This window comes from Odontesthes bonariensis, chromosome 2 (genome assembly GCF_027942865.1).
Source record: "Odontesthes bonariensis isolate fOdoBon6 chromosome 2, fOdoBon6.hap1, whole genome shotgun sequence".
Classification (NCBI taxonomy): domain Eukaryota; kingdom Metazoa; phylum Chordata; class Actinopteri; order Atheriniformes; family Atherinopsidae; genus Odontesthes; species Odontesthes bonariensis.
The window spans coordinates 8,408,849-8,430,939 of record NC_134507.1 but is presented as its reverse complement, the minus strand read 5'-3'; the positions used below and the strand labels follow the sequence as shown (position 1 = coordinate 8,430,939).

The 22,091-nt window shown below is 40.8% G+C and overlaps 1 protein-coding gene across 1 annotated transcript in view; it reads left to right on the top strand.

Moving 5' to 3' along the window:
• The window catches only part of cdh23 (cadherin-related 23), a 186,002-nt gene that overhangs the window by 129,082 nt on the left and 34,829 nt on the right, over positions 1 to 22,091 (top strand). Inside the window, exons 14-31 of the mRNA XM_075475682.1 lie at positions 2,252 to 2,316; positions 3,050 to 3,287; positions 5,945 to 6,050; positions 6,282 to 6,409; positions 9,093 to 9,165; positions 10,009 to 10,125; positions 10,322 to 10,434; positions 10,708 to 10,815; positions 12,632 to 12,821; positions 13,115 to 13,260; positions 13,597 to 13,816; positions 14,237 to 14,389; positions 14,643 to 14,756; positions 15,777 to 15,925; positions 19,946 to 20,006; positions 20,414 to 20,562; positions 20,868 to 21,003; positions 21,555 to 21,943. Coding sequence (XP_075331797.1) covers positions 2,252 to 2,316; positions 3,050 to 3,287; positions 5,945 to 6,050; positions 6,282 to 6,409; positions 9,093 to 9,165; positions 10,009 to 10,125; positions 10,322 to 10,434; positions 10,708 to 10,815; positions 12,632 to 12,821; positions 13,115 to 13,260; positions 13,597 to 13,816; positions 14,237 to 14,389; positions 14,643 to 14,756; positions 15,777 to 15,925; positions 19,946 to 20,006; positions 20,414 to 20,562; positions 20,868 to 21,003; positions 21,555 to 21,943 — 2,655 coding nt within the window. The remainder of the gene's footprint in view (positions 1 to 2,251; positions 2,317 to 3,049; positions 3,288 to 5,944; positions 6,051 to 6,281; positions 6,410 to 9,092; positions 9,166 to 10,008; positions 10,126 to 10,321; positions 10,435 to 10,707; positions 10,816 to 12,631; positions 12,822 to 13,114; positions 13,261 to 13,596; positions 13,817 to 14,236; positions 14,390 to 14,642; positions 14,757 to 15,776; positions 15,926 to 19,945; positions 20,007 to 20,413; positions 20,563 to 20,867; positions 21,004 to 21,554; positions 21,944 to 22,091) is intronic.

The window sequence follows — 22,091 nt, the reverse complement described above, 5'->3', positions numbered from 1 at the left end:
CACTGTATCTTTTAGTATTTTGACAATAATTGCACAGAACAGATTAGCATTAAAAATGTATATTATTAAACCACCACTACATTTTAAATGCTTGTAGTAGTGATCATAAACAGTTGTATGGCACATTGCCTAGCTCTCTTCCTGTGGGATTTCTTTCCTCTTTAAATCTTCACCATCACCTCCACACCTCCATTTTTAAGCTACCATGGTGAGGCAAACGTATAACACCTTGGTATCATGGATTTGGGCCCATGGTATGAATTGACAGCAAATCTTTGCACATGCGAATCTCAACCATCCATCCACTGAAGGCCCTCTGTGTCTGAAGTTGAAAGTCTTTGGCAAGAAGTTGGCAAAGTGACTGGGCCATACTGTCATGGTGATTGTTTGTTGGGAGCGAGGGGATGGGTCACTGAATGATTGAAGGGGTAGGGGGTAGAGATAGCTATCATCTTTCTCTCTTTATTTCTCTCTCCGTGTGTCTGTCTCTCACTCCCTGTCGGTCTATCGTTGTGGGTTGAGGGACTCGGCCGTTGAAGCAGAGGCAGCATTAGCTCCCAGACTGAGCTCAGCTCCTGTCACCGCCTCGATAGCTGTCACGCTAACACCCCTGCTGCTATCATTGGAGCACTTATGGGCCTGTCATTCACCAGGGAGCAGAGGGGGGAGAGAGGCATTTAGGGGCAAGGGTGTGCAAACAGAGATATGTAAAGGAGCGAGGAGACAGTGGAGAGAAGCAGAGCTCTGAGGCGGAGTAGGGAGTGAGGTTTAGACAGAGAGGAAAAGGGAAAGATAATGGAGGGGTAGGAGGAAGGAGGGATGTATTGAAATGAAAAAACAAGGGAGGTGAGAGAGCCGACTGGCACGTAAATGATGAGGTCATCGAGACAAAACAGATGAAACTTTAAAGGTTAATTTAAGAACCTGACTGGATTTGCAAAAGCCTCGTGTGTATTTAGTGTCCCAACCTGCACTCGTTCAGCAGTGTGTGCTTTGGTGCCCGAAGTGAGGGCCTTTTTGTCACAGAGACACATCAATTTGTCATCCAGGACAATGTGGTAAACACTGTCTGACAAAGTGGGCTTTACAGCATGTTGTCCTTTTTACAAGCTAGAGCTGCAACAGTCGTTCCATCTGTATGAGGCATTATAGATAAGCGCTCACAGACATAAATTCATAAACACATTTAAAAGGCTTGCATATTCCTTAAAACTGCACTCATGTCTTGACTCCAAGTACACACTCACTTTCTCACAAAGTTTTAAGACACATTCACAGAAGCTTAAACTCTACACACATACAAAGACATGCACTAGGTCACATAATAAGGCCCGTTCCAGGGCTTCATTGAATCACAGCGACTAGCACTGTGGTTGACAGAGGGGACAGCAGAAATGTTTGAGTTTGGCACTTCAAGTTACTGCAAAGTAACTGAAGTAAAACTCTATTACAACACCCTCTCTAGTTGAGATGCAACAGCAACATCACAGCACACCCTTGTACACGTGTATACAAGTATGTGTGTGTGTGTGTTTGCAAAGACATTTTTTTGTGTTAATGTTGCATTTTATGAAGTATGAGATTCCTGAAAGTGTTGCTCTTTAAATGGTATTTCTCTGACACCCCTTTAAAACATATGACAGCACTTGTTACTGTTTTTAAGGCAGTGGTGGGTCATGTGGGCGAGGAGAATGTATCACGTCTCCCATCAGACTTAATCCAATCAACACCTCCAGAGAGCGAAGCATGGCTTTCATGTTTTATCTTACAGTCACAGACAGCTGTAAGAGTGAGAAATTTAAGAAACATAGCAAAACGCAGATGATGTTATACAGCCACACTAGCACATGCTCACACAGACACAAATGCATGCCGAGGAATAACAAGGAAGAGTATATTCACTGTTCAGATTTACTGAAGGTATCAAAGTCAGGAAATTATGGTTGTGACAAAGTTACTGTTGATTTTTTAGCCAGTTTGAGTATTTTTGTGGCATTTGAAAAGTCTGCAACTTGGTACACAATTTCATGCATGACATACATTGTGTATTCTTTGGTGTAGCATTTTAGAAAACTTTATTACATTTTAGAAACCAAAACTTTTCTGGAAATAGCATTTGTAGATATGAAACAAAAAAACAAAGCAAGTTGGGGAGCAAAACTTCCTTCCGACAGAAACTGAACATAGCAGTTTACAAAGAGGTACACATGGTTTTAAAACTAAACCCTTATTCTTGTTTTTTTCTGTCCAGGCTACAGACGGAGATGTGGGCACTTTTGGCGTTGTGCGTTACTACTTCAGTGATGAGCCAGACCAGTAAGATTTCACACATTCATTTACACATTTGAAACAGTCCACATGAACACACAACCATGTTCGTTTTTCAATCATTTGGAGCCTTTTTATCAACTGTTCTGAACTGTTTCTGGCATCCCTGCCTCACCAGAGACAGCTAAAGCCTTTGGTATTTATTTTAGCATCTGTTTTCTGAGGCCACAAAAAAAAGACTAAATGTATGTTCATTAACTTCCAAGTATCAAATTCCACTTTTATTGTGATTTTGTACTTTTTATTTTTTTCTCTGCTTCCCTGTCTGAGCATCATTTTGTGGGGGTTTTGTCATCAGTTGCATTTGTTAGGAAAAGTTTTCAATGTCATTGTATTGCTTTAAACATGACAAATTATCAATAAGAGGTCATTTGTCTTTAACATAAGCTCTTTTCACTTCTTTTCATATATTAGTACAACATACAAACCTTTTTGTTAGAATAGTTAGCTTTGTCAAATATCAAATTATATCAAAAAGTGCTAATGATTTTGTCGTCAGTTGAGAAGGATGACGTAACTGTGAAAAATTTGTGTGATGTTCCAATGAGGCTGAGTTGTTTTGAAGGCTCTAAGAGACAAAAAACATTGTCTTGTGTGTGTGTATCTCTAACATGTAAAAACAGACCAATTTACATGCAAAATGACGTAAGTAAATGTGATACACTGGCAGAAACAGCATGATGAGGGGGAAAAAAGTCTGCCTCTGCTTTCACTCTTGCAGGTTTTCACTGGATGATGAAACTGGCTGGGTTATCCTGCAGGCCAGTCTTGACTATGAGTTAATGCGTCGTTTCACTCTGACCGTGCTGGCAAGGGACGGTGGCGGAGAAGAGACGACTGGAAGGATCCGTGTCAATGTGCTGGATGTCAACGACAATGCGCCACTCTTTCAAAAGGAGGCGTACGTGGGCTCGCTTAGCGAGAACGAACAAACAGTCCAGTCAGTGGCACGAATCAGGGTGAGACGTGATAAAATGCAAGCACATAAGAAGCAGACCGCCAACAAACAACGTAGAAATAGGAGTTTAACTTTAATGTACGCATGTATGGCCAAAGCATACTTTTGTTTCAAGGGGCTACCTTACAACTGTCTTTTTTTTTTGTAGCTGCTGTAAAATACCTTATAAACTTGCACCTGTGATCATCACTTCTTTTAAAGAGGACAAAACATGAAAAAAATCACAGTTTTCTGTGTTTGAAAGCATATATTTTGGTGTCTGAGGTCACTACCAACTAAAAAAAAAAAAACAATCCAACCCTGGCATTTTGATTTGGGCTCCCTATTTCGAATTATTTGTCATTGAGTTGGACGTTAAGATTTGCAGGGTAAACTTATGTCACTTTATAAGGTTATGCAGCCCCTTTTCCTGTCATCTCCACCTAGCTTCAACTTCAGATGACACTGCATTCCTGTGGCTCAGAAGTCAGAAGTTGAACTCCTTTGCTTTTTGCTTAGCTATCAACATCAAATCTCATCATTTGTTATATGCTCTACCAGTACCAGTTGTTCTTTTTTTTGTTTTTTTTACATCCTGACAAGGAAATCTGACTTCTCTTTGGTATACTTTCATTTTTTAGTGGGAAGATTCTGATTTCTCATTTGCCATTGATTGCACCATCAGTTCGGCACTGATAACAGCTGTTTCAACAAAAAAAAAAACATTGTTGAAATATTGGCCATATAAGCAGGAGCTCTTAAAATGAGCTGTGAAAAACTTAAAACACAGAGGAATGGAGCGACAGCAAGGTCCAGAGTTTATGGAAGCCATATGTGACAGTAAGTTGTCATTGGTGTTATTAACCAGCTAGTGGCAGTTACGTTCTTCAATGCATCCCGGGACTGTGCCTAAAAGAGGAAGCAGTAGCCTACAGACAATGGTAATGTAAGTATTTGAAAATCAAATTGCTAGTCCAGTATTTTTCTTTCAGTTTGTTGTGTGGGCTGAGCTCTCAGGATATTTACTGTATGCTCTATCATACCATAATGATAATAATGCTCCAAGGATTATTGAGTGATACAGATCTCAAACAAAGTAGACCCTGGGGAAGAAAGGGGGCAGAGTGCAGTGGAGTCGATCACTCCGACCCCTAAAGTGATCCTCTCAAATAGAGGTGTAAATTAATAGGGGGGAGAATGGAGTTTCTGTAGTGTCCCTTTTGTCTTTGGACCAAAGCACGTCAGAGACATTTCTTTGAGACCCCAGGAAATTTCATCAGCAAATGGAAAAAAAGGGGAAAAAAGTGCATGATTAGTCTTGTTTGCATACTCACACATTAAAAAACTAAATCAACATTATGGCATTGAAGTGCTGCAGTATAACAGATGTGTCACAGTTACTCATACTGAAATACCTACAGTGATGCCAGTCGTCGGACTCACCAGTCGTTCCTTTTGGTTGTCTCAGTGTTACTATAATCCTGCAATAATGGTTTTGTGTGTGCTGTATCCACCATGAACACAGATCAACTTGATGTGTCGGCCATCAGTCACTGCCACACAAAAGGCAGAGGTACACGGGCACAATGGTAACTAATGGCTCAGCGTTTGCTTTGATTGCACCCAGAAGAGAAAAACTATTACAACCCTTCGGGCTTACCCTGCCACATCACACTGTGACAACTGGCCTCAATGCTCGGCTCACTGTGTTTGATTATTATGTGCTAACCTTAAACGCTGCTGATATTAATACGCCATCTGGGAGGAAGGGGGGTAGCCAGACGCACAATATTGTGTGTCAGCGGTTTGCTCTGGAACTTATAGACTTTACACATAAGCGAACACTCACTTCTCTCGGAAAATGCTAAGAAAAACAAGAAAAAGGAGAGGGCTGAAACTGATGGGAGGAGAGGGTGTGTTGAGAAACAAAGCAGAGATTTTTCTGCTGTTTGCTTATTTTCGTGGAGGTTTGTTCCTCCTAAACCTGTATTAATTTTTTCTACACTTCGTATTCTTTTGCCACACATTTATTTGACTTGATTTGATCTGATTTATTTGAAATTTGATAAAGGAAGACGGTGTGGAAGAGAAAGCCACTGCTTATGAAGTTGTGGGGAAAGAAATGTATTACTTTCTCAACACTGGCATTAAATCAAAGAGCAGAGATATGCCTGTTGTGGAGAGATACAAGTGAGTGTTTTTGACAACCTCTCCAGCCTCTAATGATGCCAGAGAGGCCCAGCAGACTCTCCTCACAGCCGGAGGACTCCTGTTTAAGTTCCTTCCATCTCAAGAATAATGAGAGGCTGTCATCATTGCTGTTGATGTTCTTTTGGATTGCCCTACTAAAGTATAGTTTCATCTGTCCTACGCCTGCTTGGCTTGTCTGGGCTCAGTTGGTGTTCATCCAGTATTGACGCTTGCACCACTAATAGCCAGAATCAGCTTTAATCTGTCCAGTAACTTGCCACCACTGACTGACAGCTTCCTGGCTGCATTCATATGCTTAGACTCACACACATCCATACTGTGTAAACATCCACATAAAAAAAACTACCACTGTCTGCTGCAGCATCTGCCGTTTTGCTCACCCCCTCAAAACGTATTCCATTTGTGGGCTTTTTAATGTCATTCAGGCATGTTAAAAGCATTCCCATCAACACTTTTTCTCACCCACAGGCTACTGATGAGGACTCTCCTCCCAACAACTTCTTGACTTACACCATCACTTCAGCCTCAGTCTTCCGTGATTACTTCAGCATCATCATGGTGGAAGGCTATGCAGGTACTTGCACCTTTTGGAAGACAAACACTTGCTAGATATTAGCTAAAATAACATTTGAAGTTAAAGAATAATTTCTGTGTAAGTTTATAACATTTTAGATCTTTTTTTGCTAACTAATATAAAAATTGGTGTAAAAGATTATGTAGCGACAGGTCACAAATAAAATCAGATGTCCCCTTTTCACCTTACCTGCAACACATATGACAGAAGTTGTTTGTCTTTCTCCACCAGTAATCAGTGTAACCAGGCCACTTGACTATGAGAGGGTTCCAAACGGAATGATCTATTTGACAGTGATGGCTAAAGATGGGGGAAACCCAGCCCTCAACAGCACAGTCCCCATCACCGTGGAGGTGATCGTAAGTACAATCCTGCAGCGCATTCACACACAACAACGGCAACACAAACTTTGCCCTGCCGCCTTGCAGTGAGACACAACCACAACTTACGCTGGCATGTGCGGTTACTCCTTCAAATGCAATGTCTACCAAGAACTGAGACTTTGCTTTAGAAGTGCACCTTTTTATCCGTGTCATCTGCAGCATCTTCTCATCGACATGTGGTCGTGGTTGACGTCAAAAATCCGAGTTATGTGGTGCAATGTACTGTATGTTGATTTGCACATAAAGCAACTTTTCAGAAGCTTCGGTTTAACAGCCAAACTACCTTCATGATTTGTAGAATCCTAAGAGCAAGCATCTGTTTTTTTACTCAGGATTTCTCATTTTGTTCAGCCTCTGGAACACCATTTAAACACTATAGCAGCAAGTACAACCAGGCAGGTAACAGAGCAATTATAGATTTATGGTATATATGAATTTTAAGAGGTTGTTCTTTGTTTTGTAGATGAGAAAAAAAAGTATTGATGAGAAAAGTATCCAGTAGTTCTGTTTTTTTATAACAAATACCATACAAGATGTGAATTATCATCTTTCTTTGCATTTAGTTTGTGGAATTTTCATTGTTGTAGACTGAATTAATTGAGAATCAATTTAATTTGGGTTCCCAAACAACGTTGTCTTTATCTCCAATAATATTGCGTTTCCTGGTTGATTGTGTGACCAAATCTTTGTTTAATTTTCAACTAGATGGGACTTTAGATATTAAGAAACATTTTCAAACTGTGATTCTTTATAAACATTCTTAAAATGAATAATTTAGTGTGTGTTTTCTTCTCAGGAAATGGTATAAGTCTTTAAATTCCTCCAGATGTGATTCTAAAAATTAAGAGAAAATGAAGAGATGAAGGTGTTAAACCATTTGTACTTAGTGAAGACTAAGCTACCTTTCATTTATTTAAATATTTGTCAGTCGTATGACAGGTGTCAGCTGGCCCATGGTAGATTATTTAATTTGTCTCTAACATGCATATTGGGTTTCAATGTTTCTTCACCCTGTAAATAATTATTAGTACTTTTTGATCCGTGTCTTACTAAGGCTTTGTTTGCAGTTTTATCACAGTCTTTGCACATATCTGAGCCTTGAGTTTGGTGGCTTTTGTCACTCTTATCGCAACGTGTCTCATTTTAAGACTGGAAAAAGTCACAGCTGTCAACTCACACTTCCAGCGGATCAGATATCTTTTGCTACATAAAAGACTTGAAAAAAGAAGAGGTTCTTCGTTCTAATTTAACAAGATATTGCTGCTTGGTTCATCCTGCATGTTTTCCTGAAGCCTGATAGCATTTAATTTGCATTCAGTGTAAAGTGCCGGTTGTCTTTTGTCATGTATTTAAAAAAAAACTTGCTGTGTTTTGTTTCTTTTTCTTTTTCTCTTCCAATTATCAAATATATGGGTTCACAGTGTTTTTTTTTTGTGTTGTTGTCCCAACTTAAATGGATACAGTATCAGTTATTCATACTGAGGTTATGTCATTATTTTTTATACTACCTGAATTATATGTACAATATTAGAATATAATATTTAATCAGAAAAACTGCATCAAATCATTTAGGGTTATATGATTTGCAATGGTTATTTTCTACATTTGTTTCTTTATTTCCTGTCAACTTGAGCAGTCCATGCTTCTAAGTCTTTGCTCCCTAAGTCTCATTTCCTATGACAGACATCCATTACAGATAGAACTCTTTATTCAGGAAAGAATAACAGGCAGAGAGGAATGGATGAATATTGTTTGAAATGCAAGGACTGTATGAAAATATAAACACATATCCTGCATGAGGGATAAATACTGTGTAAAAACAATGCTACAACCAACTGGGATAGATGTGCACCATTCAGTATTCTCAGTCTTTGTATCTTTCTCTGTCCCCTACAGTGTTGTGACTCACACCACAGGGGTTTATCAGTTGCTGGCAGCATCACACTCACACAATGCTTTGCACCAGTGTAACACGGAGCCCAAATAGATAATGGTATCAGTGACTGTTGTTTAAGTGTTAACATTTCTCAGCAGCTCACGCAGTGGGGAGCTTCTCTGTGAATAGCCATACAACTGCATGAGTTGGTGTGAAATTCAGCATTATTCATGAGTGGGAGGTTGTGAGAAATTTTATCCATTGAATCCATTTTAAATCATACGTTTCATGTTATAGTCATATATTCTTGTCAGTTTACCCTTTGAATTAGATAATGTTACGAACAATTTATTTTCTGTGTCAGATCGTACATTATTTTGCATCCAGTCCAACACTCATTTTAAAAGTGCTTCAAAAGTTGCAGCCATTCTTTTAGCTTCACTGCAGGGCAGTTGATAGAATATTTTCATAGTTTTAACATTGTACCTGACTGATGACAAAAACAGAAGCCAGCATGACTTCACTTTTCTGTTTGAGGCCTCAAAACAAAGTGTTTTCTGAAGGTTTCATTTTAACCAGCTGCAAAGGCATCATCAGTTACATACAAGCACTTCATTTTTTACTATTAAAAGCATTTTGTGCTTCATTGTCTATGTTAATCTTAGTGGTAATATGCAGTGACAGTCTCAGCCACTTTTTAGCTTTTCTTTTAAAGCATATTTGCATTTTCTCATTGTTTAGCACATTGACTTGAACTGCTGTTTATGTTTATACCTCCACCAGGATGAAAATGACAATCCCCCCGAGTTCAGCAGTCAGTCTTACACGGTCAAAATCCCAGAGAACATCATAGCCGGTGAGTTTTGGGGTTACAGTTTAGTTGTTAGAATACAAATTAGGGTTTACACAGCTAATATAGCTCTCAGACACAATATTTAGCAGATACAACCACCTCTTGTATGAAATGTCTTTATATTAGCATATTCAACAAACAGTTTATCTTTCCTGGTGGGTATGTTTCTGATGTTTTACTTTGTTTCCTTCCTCTGACCTGCTCTGTTTTGTTTCTATAATGTTTTGAAATGCTCAGTCAGAATGTGGGATATTGACTATTCAAGGCAAATCACTAGCTGTTATATTCATTCTCTTGCATACATTCAGAAGGCTCTTTATTCCCAGACAATAGATTACTTTCCAGTCGCTAGAGGGAAATGGGATATTTGACCACCCGATTCTCTCTCTGAGCTTCAGCAGACGCCGGCCATGTTTGTTTCACTCCATGTTTAAAAGAGCACTCAGCTGAGCAGCTTGGATGAAGGCTAAGCTTTAGGGGAATGTGTCTGAAGTATTTGGCCCTGAGCTTGAGACCTAAGGCTGGTGCTGTAAAACGGAGTTCAGGGCGAGCCCTCCGCCTCTGGCTTGTATCATCCGCTACCCAGCCTGGGTATTGATCAGCTCTGTGCCTGATATTGGCTGTGCCAAACAAGCTGATAATCCACTTATTCATAAACCCACTCACTGCTATGCCATCAGTGTTCCTCTAGATGAGGGTGGTAAAAAATTAGCTCTGGGAACCTTTCCAGTCTGTCTCTGCAGCTTGATTATCACAAACGGTTTCTCTTTTTTACATGACTTCACGTTTACCCTCCATAGCTCAGTGAGTTGTAATTTACGTTTTTGCCTCCCGTCTCCATTACAGGGGCAACTGTTCTGCTTGTGAATGCCACTGATTTGGACGCCTCGCGGGAGTTTGGCCAGGCCTCACTCATCTACTCCCTGGAGGGCGCTTCTCAGTTCCGTCTCAACTCGCGCTCAGGTATATATGTGCACATGTGCAAAAGTGTGCGATTAAAGAAATTTTTACATCAAGATAATATTTGAGATATATCTGACTTTTTTTCTTTCTTTTATTTTTTGTCAACTGTCAGCTCATAGTGAAAATAACTCTTAGACTTGTTGGTATCTCGCTTGTTGATCTTTTTTTTCACTTAGTGATGCTGTGTGTGTTTTAGGAGAGATCACCTCCACAGCCTTGCTGGACCGAGAGCAGAAGTCAGAGTACATCCTAATAGTCCGAGCTGTGGATGGAGGAGTTGGCCCACAGCAAAAGACTGGCATCGCCACGGTAACAACTTCACAGCCATCACCTTGACTGAACATCTGATCTTAATGAGGCCTTTTTTCTGAGTCAGTGTATCTGCTCCATCATTTATTGATCAAAAACTATTCAAACATCTCAATCTAAGATATATTTAGAACCTTTACTGTATTTTGTACTGTTAACAAGACTTTTTCATTGGTAAACTATGATAACCAAAAGACATTCATTACATACTTAGAATTAAAAGGGTTCTTGATACTGTATCATTGCAATAAAGTGTTCTCCTCTCCCACCTAGGTGAACATCACCATACTTGACATCAATGACAATGCCCCAGCGTGGCAAGATGAGCCATACAATGCCAACGTAGTTGAGATGAGTCCAATCAACACTGATGTTATCTCTGTGAGTGCAGCTAGTCTGACCTGTTGAACATTATCTAACTGATAGGTTTATGATAATAAAGACAATCAGTGATGTAGAAAACAAATATGCACACTGGAATTGTCGTAGCCGGTGTTACATTATCTCCTGTGGAGATTACGTCTCCATTTTTTGTAGCTAAGTGTGTGTAAAAACTTTTGTTTCTTGGAGTGGAGGGTTTTCTGCTCTGATCCAGAATGTTAATTTGATTTATTTGACTTCTCAAAAGTTTTGATTAAAAACATTTTTGTTTCAAAGCAGAGTGATTAAGGTTTGAATTTAGTTCTAATGCAAAAATTATGTTCAGTCTAATATGATTGATGCCATACTGTAACTAAAAGAGTTCACTCTGAGTCATGAGTCTGCTTACACACTTCATAATCAATGGATAAAAATTCATTACTGCACAGGTCATCACAAAGTAAACTCTGATATTAGTCCAAATCTCCCTCATTGTCCTGCTGGTGTCATTGGCAATGTGTTGTTTGGTAATTAAGCTCTGATAGTCCATTAATTAAAGAGGCGTCACTGAGTGTAATTAAGGCAGTCTGATTGCTAATTAGAATGTAGCCTGAAGTCATATGCATTGCAAATTATTCAGCTGCTAGGCAGAAAAGGAAGTGAGAACCTGTCTTGCAGAGTGAAATGGAGAAGTAGTGAGGCAAAAGAAGTGAAAACTACAAGCCTTTCTCTGCTAAAATGTTGCTACATGTACCACTTGTTCATGCTCTTTTGTAGCTATCCCTCAACTGACTTTGTTCATGGAGCATCCAACGATGCGATGCATACTGTATGTGACTCTTTGGGCTCAGCGGACAGACGCCGTTGCCCCTCTGACCATTTTTCAATGAATTTGACCACCCAGGCTTACAGCTCTGTAATTGGCCCCAGTGCAGCCCTCCTGCAGCCAGTGTTTCCATAGTGACAAGAAGCCACCTGCTGAGTCCTCCTGGAGATGTCCAGTGAGCCAATGAATTTGGCTGCTATGCCCAGTGCAAGAATCAACCCACTTAAAACTCCCAGCGCCTTACTATCAGTGCTGCAGCCTCTTACACACAGCTCCCACACACAAACACACAGTGAAACTCCCTTAAGCATCTCCTTTCCAAACATCATTCTCTTTTCTGAAGCTCTCCAGCCAAACCAGAACCACAGTTCAATATCCAAGCCTAATATATATGCTCACTATCTTTTAATATGCTCTGCCCAGAATTGATCAGTTGAATGGACCTTGTCCAGACACTTCTCTACAACTTATATCACCTACCTTGTCAGTGCAGTTGCAAATCAATGGGACTTCAAGATGCCTGCCTAACACGTCTTCTTAATAATTAAATACCCACAAATCCTTTGTTCCTCTAATGACCAATTAACCAGTTTCCAGCATTTTTTGCCAGCACATTGAATAATTGATCAGCTCTTTAAAAATCAGCCAGTGTTTAAGCTGGGCCCCTGGCTTCAGGCATTCATCAAGTATCGCCACTTTGTGTCAAAAAGAAGCTGTTACCATTTTTCTTTTGGATGCCTGATGAAATACAGCAGTTGGAAGGGCTTGCATGGGGAAAGTTTCAGGGCTGGGAAGGAGGTTTTCATGTTATCAATACTGTTACAAGTTCTGCAATTCCTATTCCTTTCCTGCTTCACTGCCTCATTCTCCTCCCTCTTCTACCATTTTCTGTCATAAATCATTCCTGTCCCCAAAGCCTTAAGTTTTTTGCTTGATAAGTAAAGCACACAGTAAAGCTTCTGTTGTGAAAATGTCTTTTTTTTGTTGTTTTTTTCTCCCATCCCATTCCAGGTGTTGGCAGTGGACCCTGACAATGGCAGAAATGGGACGGTTGCATACAGTATCAATCCAGAAAACCCTTTCTACACCATCGACAGCAGAACAGGAAAGATCCGCACCAGTGGGGTCACTCTGGACAGGGAAAGCTCAAACTCTAGAGATACGGTTCTTATGAGGACTATTATCATCTCGGCTGTTGACCGTGAGTAATGTGTGTGTGTGTATGCACGTTGTTTAATGTCACTTTGCACTTGTATTTTCCCTATCTGCTTTGTAAAAACACCTGAACCACCTCAGAGCAAACTTAAACTGAGCCATTATTTTGCATAGTAAGCTTTCAGTTCCTTTCTCCAGGCTTTTTGCCTCAAGTTAAATGTTGATCACCAAACTTGTCTGACTTTTTTAACGAATAGACTTATTTGACCATGAGATACGGTATTAGCGTGCAAGTAAATGTGTGTCTTAGCTTTTACGTCTGTCTGGCCCCCTCTGTAGGTGGTACACCTCCACTGCATGCATCAGCGAGCACCACGGTATTTGTGAACTTGCTGGATCTCAATGACAACGACCCGACTTTCCTCAACCTGCCATTTGTTGCTGAAGTACCAGAGGGACTGTCCATTGGTACCTCGTTTTTTAGGGTAAAAATAACACTTATATTCATGTGTAAGGGCAATTCATGCAAGAATGCCTAATTTCTTTTAGACTTTTTTTTTTTTTTAAGAGATGCAAAGCCACAGTATCATGTATTCACAGATTAATTATGGATCATTTTGAATAAACAGAAGAAAATATACATAGTAACTATAAGATAGTGTCTGACTTGATGTTTCCAAAATATGACCAAAAGTATGCCAAAAAGCTACACCATCATTGCTATGGGATTTTTCATATGTTTTTGTTTTCATCATCTGCAACTTTTCTTTGTAATGTCTCGCTGTTCCTCCGTTTCACTCCCCATCATCATCCTTTTTTAGGTCCAGGTGGAAGACCCTGATGAGGATAAGAATGGTCTGATTACAATGGCATTACAGATGGGCATGCCTCGCCTTGACTTCTACCTGAACACCTCCACTGGCGTTCTCACCTCCACAGCAGTTCTGGATCGTGAGCGGATCGGACAGTACCATTTAAGGATTATTGCATACGATGCGGGGAAGTTCCCTCGTACCTCTACTTCGACCCTCACTGTCACAGGTGAGAAGCTTAGGTTTTGTTATCTTGGGCTCTCTGTGAATGTAAAAGTTTTAAGCTGTATGACTGAATCATTTCTCAATGAAGAGCTAATTAACTATGACAGACAGTAAACCACTGACAACTAAGAAAAATGCTACCACCTGCTGGTGGGATGTCAAAAAAAAAAGAAATGATTCTAAATGCTTTGGACATGATAGAAGAGGAGTACCTTGGGAATTTTCCAAATTGAACAGATGAGACAGAAGAATTACTAAAACTTTACTCCTCAGCAAGAAAGACGTCAGACAGGCAAAAGTTATACCAGACCCCTACGTAACAAGTTTTTCTACTTACAACAGCACCCTGCTGCTTTTTTGTCCTCATGTGCATCTATATGTGTCCTCATGTGTTTCTGTCTGTGTGTTTGTGTATGTGCGTCAGTTCTGGATGTAAATGATGAGACGCCCACCTTCAACCCCCGTGTGTACAATGTTTCCCTGAAGGAGAGCGTCCCTAGGGACCACATTGTAGCGCGCCTCAGCTGCTCTGACAACGATGCCGGTCTCAACGCCGAACTTAGCTACTTCATCACAGGTCAGAGGTCACAGTGGGAAGCGTTTTAGTGTTGCTGGGTTACAGTGTTGTACAATTATTGGATCTACTGTACTGTGTTGTGCCACTTCAGCACCTTCCATCCATCCATATCTATGTAAGTTTGTGTATGTGGTGAGCTTCTCTTGCATGTTTTTTGTAATAATGTTGCTTTATTGTATGTCGATTAATGGGTGTGTTTTCTTCATATACTGTAATTTAATTTGCAAATATGTTTTGTGGTTTGTATTTTTAGATGGTAACCAAGATGGTAAATTCAGCGTGGGCTTCAGAGATGGCATTGTCAAGACAGTAGTCAGCCTAGACAGAGAGACCCAGGCAGCATACACTCTGGTCATAGAGGCTATAGGTGTGTCCTAAATTTTACATCTTTTATAAATAACAAACTTTATCATCTGTACTTTGATTTTAAATAACATGTTTTGAAGTTTTCATAATAGTTTTCTATCTGAGAAATTTAAAAAAAAAAAGCTGCCTGCAGAGCCGCAGTGATTTCAGACTGTTGCTCAACTGCCTTTGTTCCCGTCTGGGAAAAAAGAACAAAAACTCTGAGGTTTTCCTGTTTTGGAAACCACTGAGTTGGGACATCTTATGCTGAGGGGCCCACAGACATCATCCATCCATTTTCTATGCCCACTCAATCCAACTCAGGGTCGCGGGGGGCTGGAGCCTTACCCAGTCGAGAGGCGGGATACACCCTGGACAGGTCGCCAGCCCATCACAGGGCCACACAGAGACAAACAAGACAAACAATCCATGCTCACACTCACTCCTAGCCAGTGTACCCCAAGAGAACCCACACATAAACAAGGAGCCCAGCTGGGATTGCTGGGATTGCTGTGAAGCAACGGTGCTAACCACCACACCACCCCGCCACAGACACCAACATGGGGGAAAAAAATATATAACTCATATTGCCTGAATTTACAAGAAAATGGAAATTACCCCATTTTTAATGAGCCAACAGTGTTCCAGTCTTACTTCTTTAGAAAAAACTGTTTTCTGCTGGATTCTTATCAATAGATTACAGTGCATTCTTCTTCTTATGCAAGTATTACTATATCAGAAGAACCCTTTAATGTTTGCACAAGAAAAAAAAAAAAAGCATACACGCTTGAGGCGGCCGACATGTACACAAAGTGTGCATTGGTCAGCTGCAGGTTTGATATATGGGTAGCTTTGGGGGGGATAATGCCCCTTGCTTGTTTTTTTCTCGCTTCTGAGTTACAACTGCCTATTATTTATGTTCATAGTCTGTAGTATACCCACCATTCACACACAATTGCTGTTTCAGTTGTTCTGAGGACGTCTTTAAAATCTGAATTAACCGCCGAAAGGTTTGTGAATGTGTTTTTCTCTCTTTACATAGACAATGGTCCAGCAGGCAGCCGAAGGACAGGCACTGCCACTGTATTTGTTGAGGTGCAAGATGTTAACGACAACAGGCCCATTTTCCTTCAAAACAGCTACGAGACCAGCGTTCTGGAAACCGTGCCCCGTGGAACGAGCATCCTTCAGGTAGAAACAGAACAGCATTTTCCAAATCAATTTTATTTCTTTAAGACTCAGTGAATCATTTACAGGGTGCTCTGTTTTTTTTGGCTCAGGTTGCATATATCTTGCTTGTATTTGGAACCCATTATGTTTTTTAGACCTGCACAAAACCAAACTCAGAATTTTCAGGTGTTTGTCGTAATGCATCTGAATCGCCAGGTGGGTGGGGTTTACTGCAACAGAGCAATCAGCAGTGCGAAGCTGAAGGAGGATGTTGTCGCCAGATTTTGAGTATGACAGGTGAAAATTTAAAAAATAACTTCCAAATTATCATACAGACTAAACTTAGAAACTGCCCCTTTGAGGCTTACGTCAAGACATGAAAGTCAAATATTACTTGTTCTAGTGCCTTGATAAAAATAATTATATATTAAATAATTTTTTACTGTGCTCAGATTTAGTTACAGATGGATTCAATTATTTTTATCTCATGAATATAGCTCAGAGCTGTGACAAAGACCATCTATTCAAGTACTTTTGAAGCATTTTGTTGCAAACCTCAATCACTCTGAATTCCAAATAATTTGAAAACAAATACTAAAAAAACAGTCTTTACAGTCAGAATTAGACTCTTTTGCTGCAACAGCTATGAAGGGTAGAGAGCGATACAGTGTGTCACGTCAGAGGAACAGACGGTCAATCCTCAGCCTGTCCTAAAATCAGACTTCAGTAACATAGTCAAATAGGCAGGGCTTAGTGAGGTGTGGCTCCACTCTGGCCTCTGGATGCGGCGTCGGTAAGGAAGGAGACGGGGATGCATGTGTTCTGTCATGCTGCTGCGGCCTGCGTTGAGGCGGTCGTCTGAAGGAGAGGTTGTATGAGCGCCGGTATGAGCCCAGCCTCTTCCACACCTTTAGCTGGGGCTCACTGGACAAGTTTCTTCCACGAGTCAAACTCTCTCCTGGGCCACAGCTTGCCTCAAAGTCCCCGTCCTGTTCGGAGCGCCGGCACACTGCCAGGAAGGCTGCCAGCCCTGCCAGCAGCAATGATAAGCCCAGCACCACCATGATGGTGAATTCTGGGTCGTGGATGTCCAACGGATAGGATGGAGGCTGTAGGGCGGTGGGAGAGATGGTGGTGGTAGTCAGGCAGAGAACAGTCGTGTTTTCTGTGTGAGAGGTGACGTTGGAGCCGTGTTCAGTGGCGTTCATGTTGGCTCATCCCTGATTAGAGAAAGCAAGATTTCTTAGGAGGTATATCAGAATGTTTTAGATTGTATGCGTATGTGTGCCTGCCTGCCTTTATCAAAGTGCAACAGTAGCTCTCTTGATGCAGGCTTTTCCCTCACTAACCAAGCTAAGAAGGTTCATTTGGAGGTTTGTTCTAAAATTTTAACATTATTAATACACATAAACGCACATGCGCAAATATGCATAGAAACTCCTGCATGCACGTGCTGATGAGGTGACTGTTTGGCATTTGCGACAATTATGTAGCTATTAAATCAAGGACTACAAAACAGTCAATGCTTGACAGGCTTTCTTCAATGTAAAACAAATTGGGTTTATTAAAACGCCCCCTATAAAATGCAAAGTGCCCACCCCTTCTATCCCAGTCTCCAATTATCCCCCCTCTCATTCTGCGCGCCCCCATCTTCAGCATGGTAACATTTGTAAATGTCATCGTCCTTAATTCAGCGGAGACAAAGCATGGCTTATCGGTTTAAGGGAAACACATTGGGACGTGAAATTATTTTTAAGACCAAATGCCAGGAAAGCTGTGAAAAGGCCAGTGGAAAGGCTTGTTAGAGAATCAGTTCATTAGTCAGCTCCTCCGAGCATGTACGGCACGCACACACACACACACACACACACACACACATTAACACACGGCCATTCAAAACTCAAACTTTCTCTCTCAGCCACTCGTGCTGTAGCTTGCACATATTCGTGATTAGGCAAGCTGTTCTTAAACTTTGCAGCTTTAAGGTACTCTTCCTCTTCTTCATCCCACATTGTTATTTTGAGATCTGGCTGCTCAGCTAGTTTTAAGACAATAAGACTCCTTCACTTCTTCATAAGCACACTTAGCCTGTACCTGTTCACAGTTGTTAACTCTGAGCAGCTGTATATTTGCAAGTTCTTCAGTAATTTCTTAACATATTTTTTACGTGTCATATCTTTTTGATTTTTTAAAATCATTTTTAGGGTACGTCATACTCTTCCTTTTTGCATCTCCTTACGTCGATCTGTTCGAGCACATGCCGAGCAAATAAGGTTGTTAGAAAGCTTTACAATGAATTTTAGTAACATGAAATAAACTCCTTCTAGAATATACTCACACCCACACTCTGGAGACTCCGTAAAACAGCGCCTTGCTTAGTTCCTGTAACTGAGGTCAGACCTGTTTCGTTCATCCACACACTTGTTTTTCCGCCTTAAACTGCTGCTTTCCCAGAAACAGAGAGGGAAACAGTAGGACGGAGGAGGGGTGACAGAAAAGAAAAGGGGGTAAAATGTGGGTAACTGCATAATAGTTCTAAAATCTCACTGCTACCTCATTGGCAGAGAGTCAAGGGCCACAAATACATTTTTTTTCAGCCACACTGAGACTTTGCAAAAAATCTCCATGCTTACACTTCACAACAACACACTTACATCTGTCTCAGGAACATAAACTTGCATTTTATACACCCCCTTTTATTACCTAAGTGGTTCATTCCACTGTGTAATGCCCTATTCATCACCCACCAATCTGACCCCCCAGCGTCTTTCTCCTCCCTTCTCCCCCTCCTCTGTCGTCCTCTTTCTCCTCTCCTCTCCACATCTCTTTATAAAGCTAATGAGACTGAAGTTGGGCCCCTCCTCACAGAGGGAGCGGGAGAGAGCAAAGCAGGACACACAGGGCAAGACTTTAGGAGGGCATGCGTGTGTAGTTGTGCATACCTGAGGGCACAGCCACATGTGTTGTAATGCCTTGAATGTGTGTATCCGTGTATGTGTGTATGCTGTTGAATATGCACTTTGTAGCCACCTCCAAAGACTTTGACACATCCACTGAGGAGCGGGATGTGATCCAGTGCCAGCAGTTGAGCCGCCTCTCTGGATTCAGAAGTCACTCTGATGACACGGACCATTCACCAGCAGCCCAGCATGCTCACTATTAATCTGTTTATGGTGCAGAGCTGGGCTGTCTGTGCAGGGACTGGGGTTTTTGGGTGCTTCTGGCTATCTGCCTGTAACAGGGAGAGAGAGGTTCCCACTGCCAAGCTATGATGGGGTTGTTTTGGCAACAAGACACTTGGCACCAGTGAATGTGGGGTGCATAAAAAAAATATACTGATTTGTTCCTCTGTTTTTAGAAAACCATACAAACAGTAAAAATCAAAATGAAAAGCATTGTATATTATGCTAGAGTAAAGACACAAGAACAGCACTGGACATCATATTTACTAAAAAGTAAATCCACTCTTTTACCCACTGGTTAAATAACTTAACATCGAGTTTGGCTCTTGAGAAACTGACCTATATTGTTGCAAACAGGGCTTCTGATATTTCTGGAACTGTTGAGGGAGGGAGAATGAGATAATGAAAATTATTTAATTTGTTGTTGGGAGTGCAAGCTGTAACCTACATATTGAATACTTTTTTTTTATTTATTATTATTATTTTTATTTATATATGTGTTTATTTACTTATTTATTTTTATTATTTCATATTCATTGCACAGTAATTTGATGACTAATTACTGTGGTTTATTGTATCTTTTTTAATCATTTAATTATATTTTCTTTACTGCCATATGTTTTGGATGTTTAAATTGTTGGATGTTGTTATATTAACATGAAAAACCAATATGTTTAAAAACAAAAAAGAAAGTAATTCCAACCATCAAGGGCTTTCATAATGATCACCAAGTTGAATCATTTTAGCATAAGCTTTCATAATGGGATATCCTGTTCATAGCTTTTCCCCTTTACTTTGCATTTCACTGTGTAGGTATTTTAAGAAACTACAGATTTGTTGCCTGTGTTTCTCTGTGCAGGTTCAAGCCACAGATGCAGACCAGGGAGAGAATGGCAGAGTTTTGTACAGGATCCTTACTGGTAAGCGCTGCTGTGCGCCAGGGTTTTTTCCCAGAAAACTATGGCCAAGCAGAAGTTTAGAGAAGAATATAACTCTGAAGTTTTTATTAGACTGGTTGGATGTTTCATTTTGTATCAAGCATATTGTCTAAAAGAACTCAATACATATGGTAGGAATCTTTACAAAAAGATAAAATTCCAGGAATGACAGATTATTTTAACAGGTCTATTTACAGTGCCAGGAACTGAAACTGAAAATATATCAGCTGCTTGGCACATACTTATTGTGACATGATCTAAACCCAGTGACTAAATTAAACATTTTTGCCAAAATGCGTATTTTTATGGAAGTATTTTGGACTGCCTCATATTCCCTTTGTTTTGTTGTCTCTGGTTGTGTGCTTGGGTTTGTAAATGCATGCAAACAGGAAACAGCAACAATCTGTTCAGCGTAGACAGACAAACCGGGCTTCTAACAAGAGGCTTCAGGGTTCTGGACAGAGAAACCAGCAGCTCCCATGTGTTGGAAGTGGAGGCCTACAACAGTGACGAAGGCAGCATGAGGAGCGCTGTGAGGGTGAGAATGAAGCGAGTAGCTGGAGTGGAATAAACACAGGGAAGATGTATATGTTAATCCCAGCCTTATTAATCATACCTTATGTGTGAATAAAAAAGTTTTTTATAACTCTAGATCATGACTCATAAGGAAAATGGTCTGTCCTGTGAATCTCATATGACATTTAGCCTAGAAATCAGGACTAAAATCCAGATTTGGACCATATGTAGGTGCCCCCGTTGTTTGATGAGTTGAAGAAGTACTAATCACTTTTCCTAAATTTTTCTCAAAGTTGATGTGAAAAACATAAATGTCCTCTCCTTCAGGTGATCATATATGTTGATGATGCCAATGATGAGGTGCCTGTATTTACCCAGCAACAATACAACCGTCTGGGCCTGAGAGAGACTGCTGGCATCGGCACCTCTGTGATTGTGGTGCGTGCCACAGACCCTGACACCGGTGAGTTCACTCTCAGATCGATCAGACACAGCAGCAGAGTTTAACTTCAATTTCTTCTTGTTCTTTTGCCCTGATTATAGAACAGAGAACACTCCATGAGAAAATAAAGAGTGGCTTTGGACATTGCATGTCTGCTCTGCTGGCGGAGACAACAGCATGTAGATCATCAACCCTGACACTAGAGTGCGCTGTTCAAATTGTGAATATGATAGTGCTTTTTTTTCTTTCTACTAAATTATGTCATTCTGGTGTGTCAAAAACATTGGCTTTTTTGTGATTGCCATTTAAATTTCTACTTCTCCTTCATAGTTCAGACTTCCTCTACTCACTTCCTATTTGTAAAGTGTTGCTTAGACACTTTATGACGCATCTGGTGCTGGGTTATGCATTTTCCAAAACATCAGAGCAGACCTGAAACTGAAATGAACACAATATAACCCCCTGACTAGTGTTGACAGCTGAGTTAGATTTAGAGTACGTGTTTGAGAACTTGTCACTATAGTTCCTCTGCAACAGTTTTGAATTGAATGATTACATGTAATTGTGTTCAGGTGATGGTGGAGCCGTTGCCTATGCCCTTGTGTCTGGCTCAGACCGCAAGTTTGAGGTGGACGTAAGCACTGGTCTGGTCACCACTGTGGACTACTTGGACTACGAGACCAAGACCACCTACCTCATGAATGTCTCAGCCACTGACCAGGCTCCGCCTTTTCACCAAGGCTTCTGCACCGTCTATGTCACATTACTCAATGAGCTGGACGAGGCTGTTGCCTTCTTCTCCGCTGGCTACGAGGCCTCACTTCGGGAGAACATCGCCACGGGGACAGAGGTGGTTCAGGTGCAGGCCCAGTCTGCTGACAACCTGAACCAGTTGACTTATCGCTTTGACCCTGATACATCACCTGCAGCCCTGGCCCTCTTTAAAATAGACAGTGTCACGGTGAGTGAGGGATCAGTGGAGTAAAGGTCACTGATCATGTAAGCACAATTTTCATGGTTCTTTTCCGTGTACTTCAAAGAATATACCCACCTTCTCTCTGACATCTCTCACCCATTAACCACACTGTGATTCCATGATAGCTTTTCTT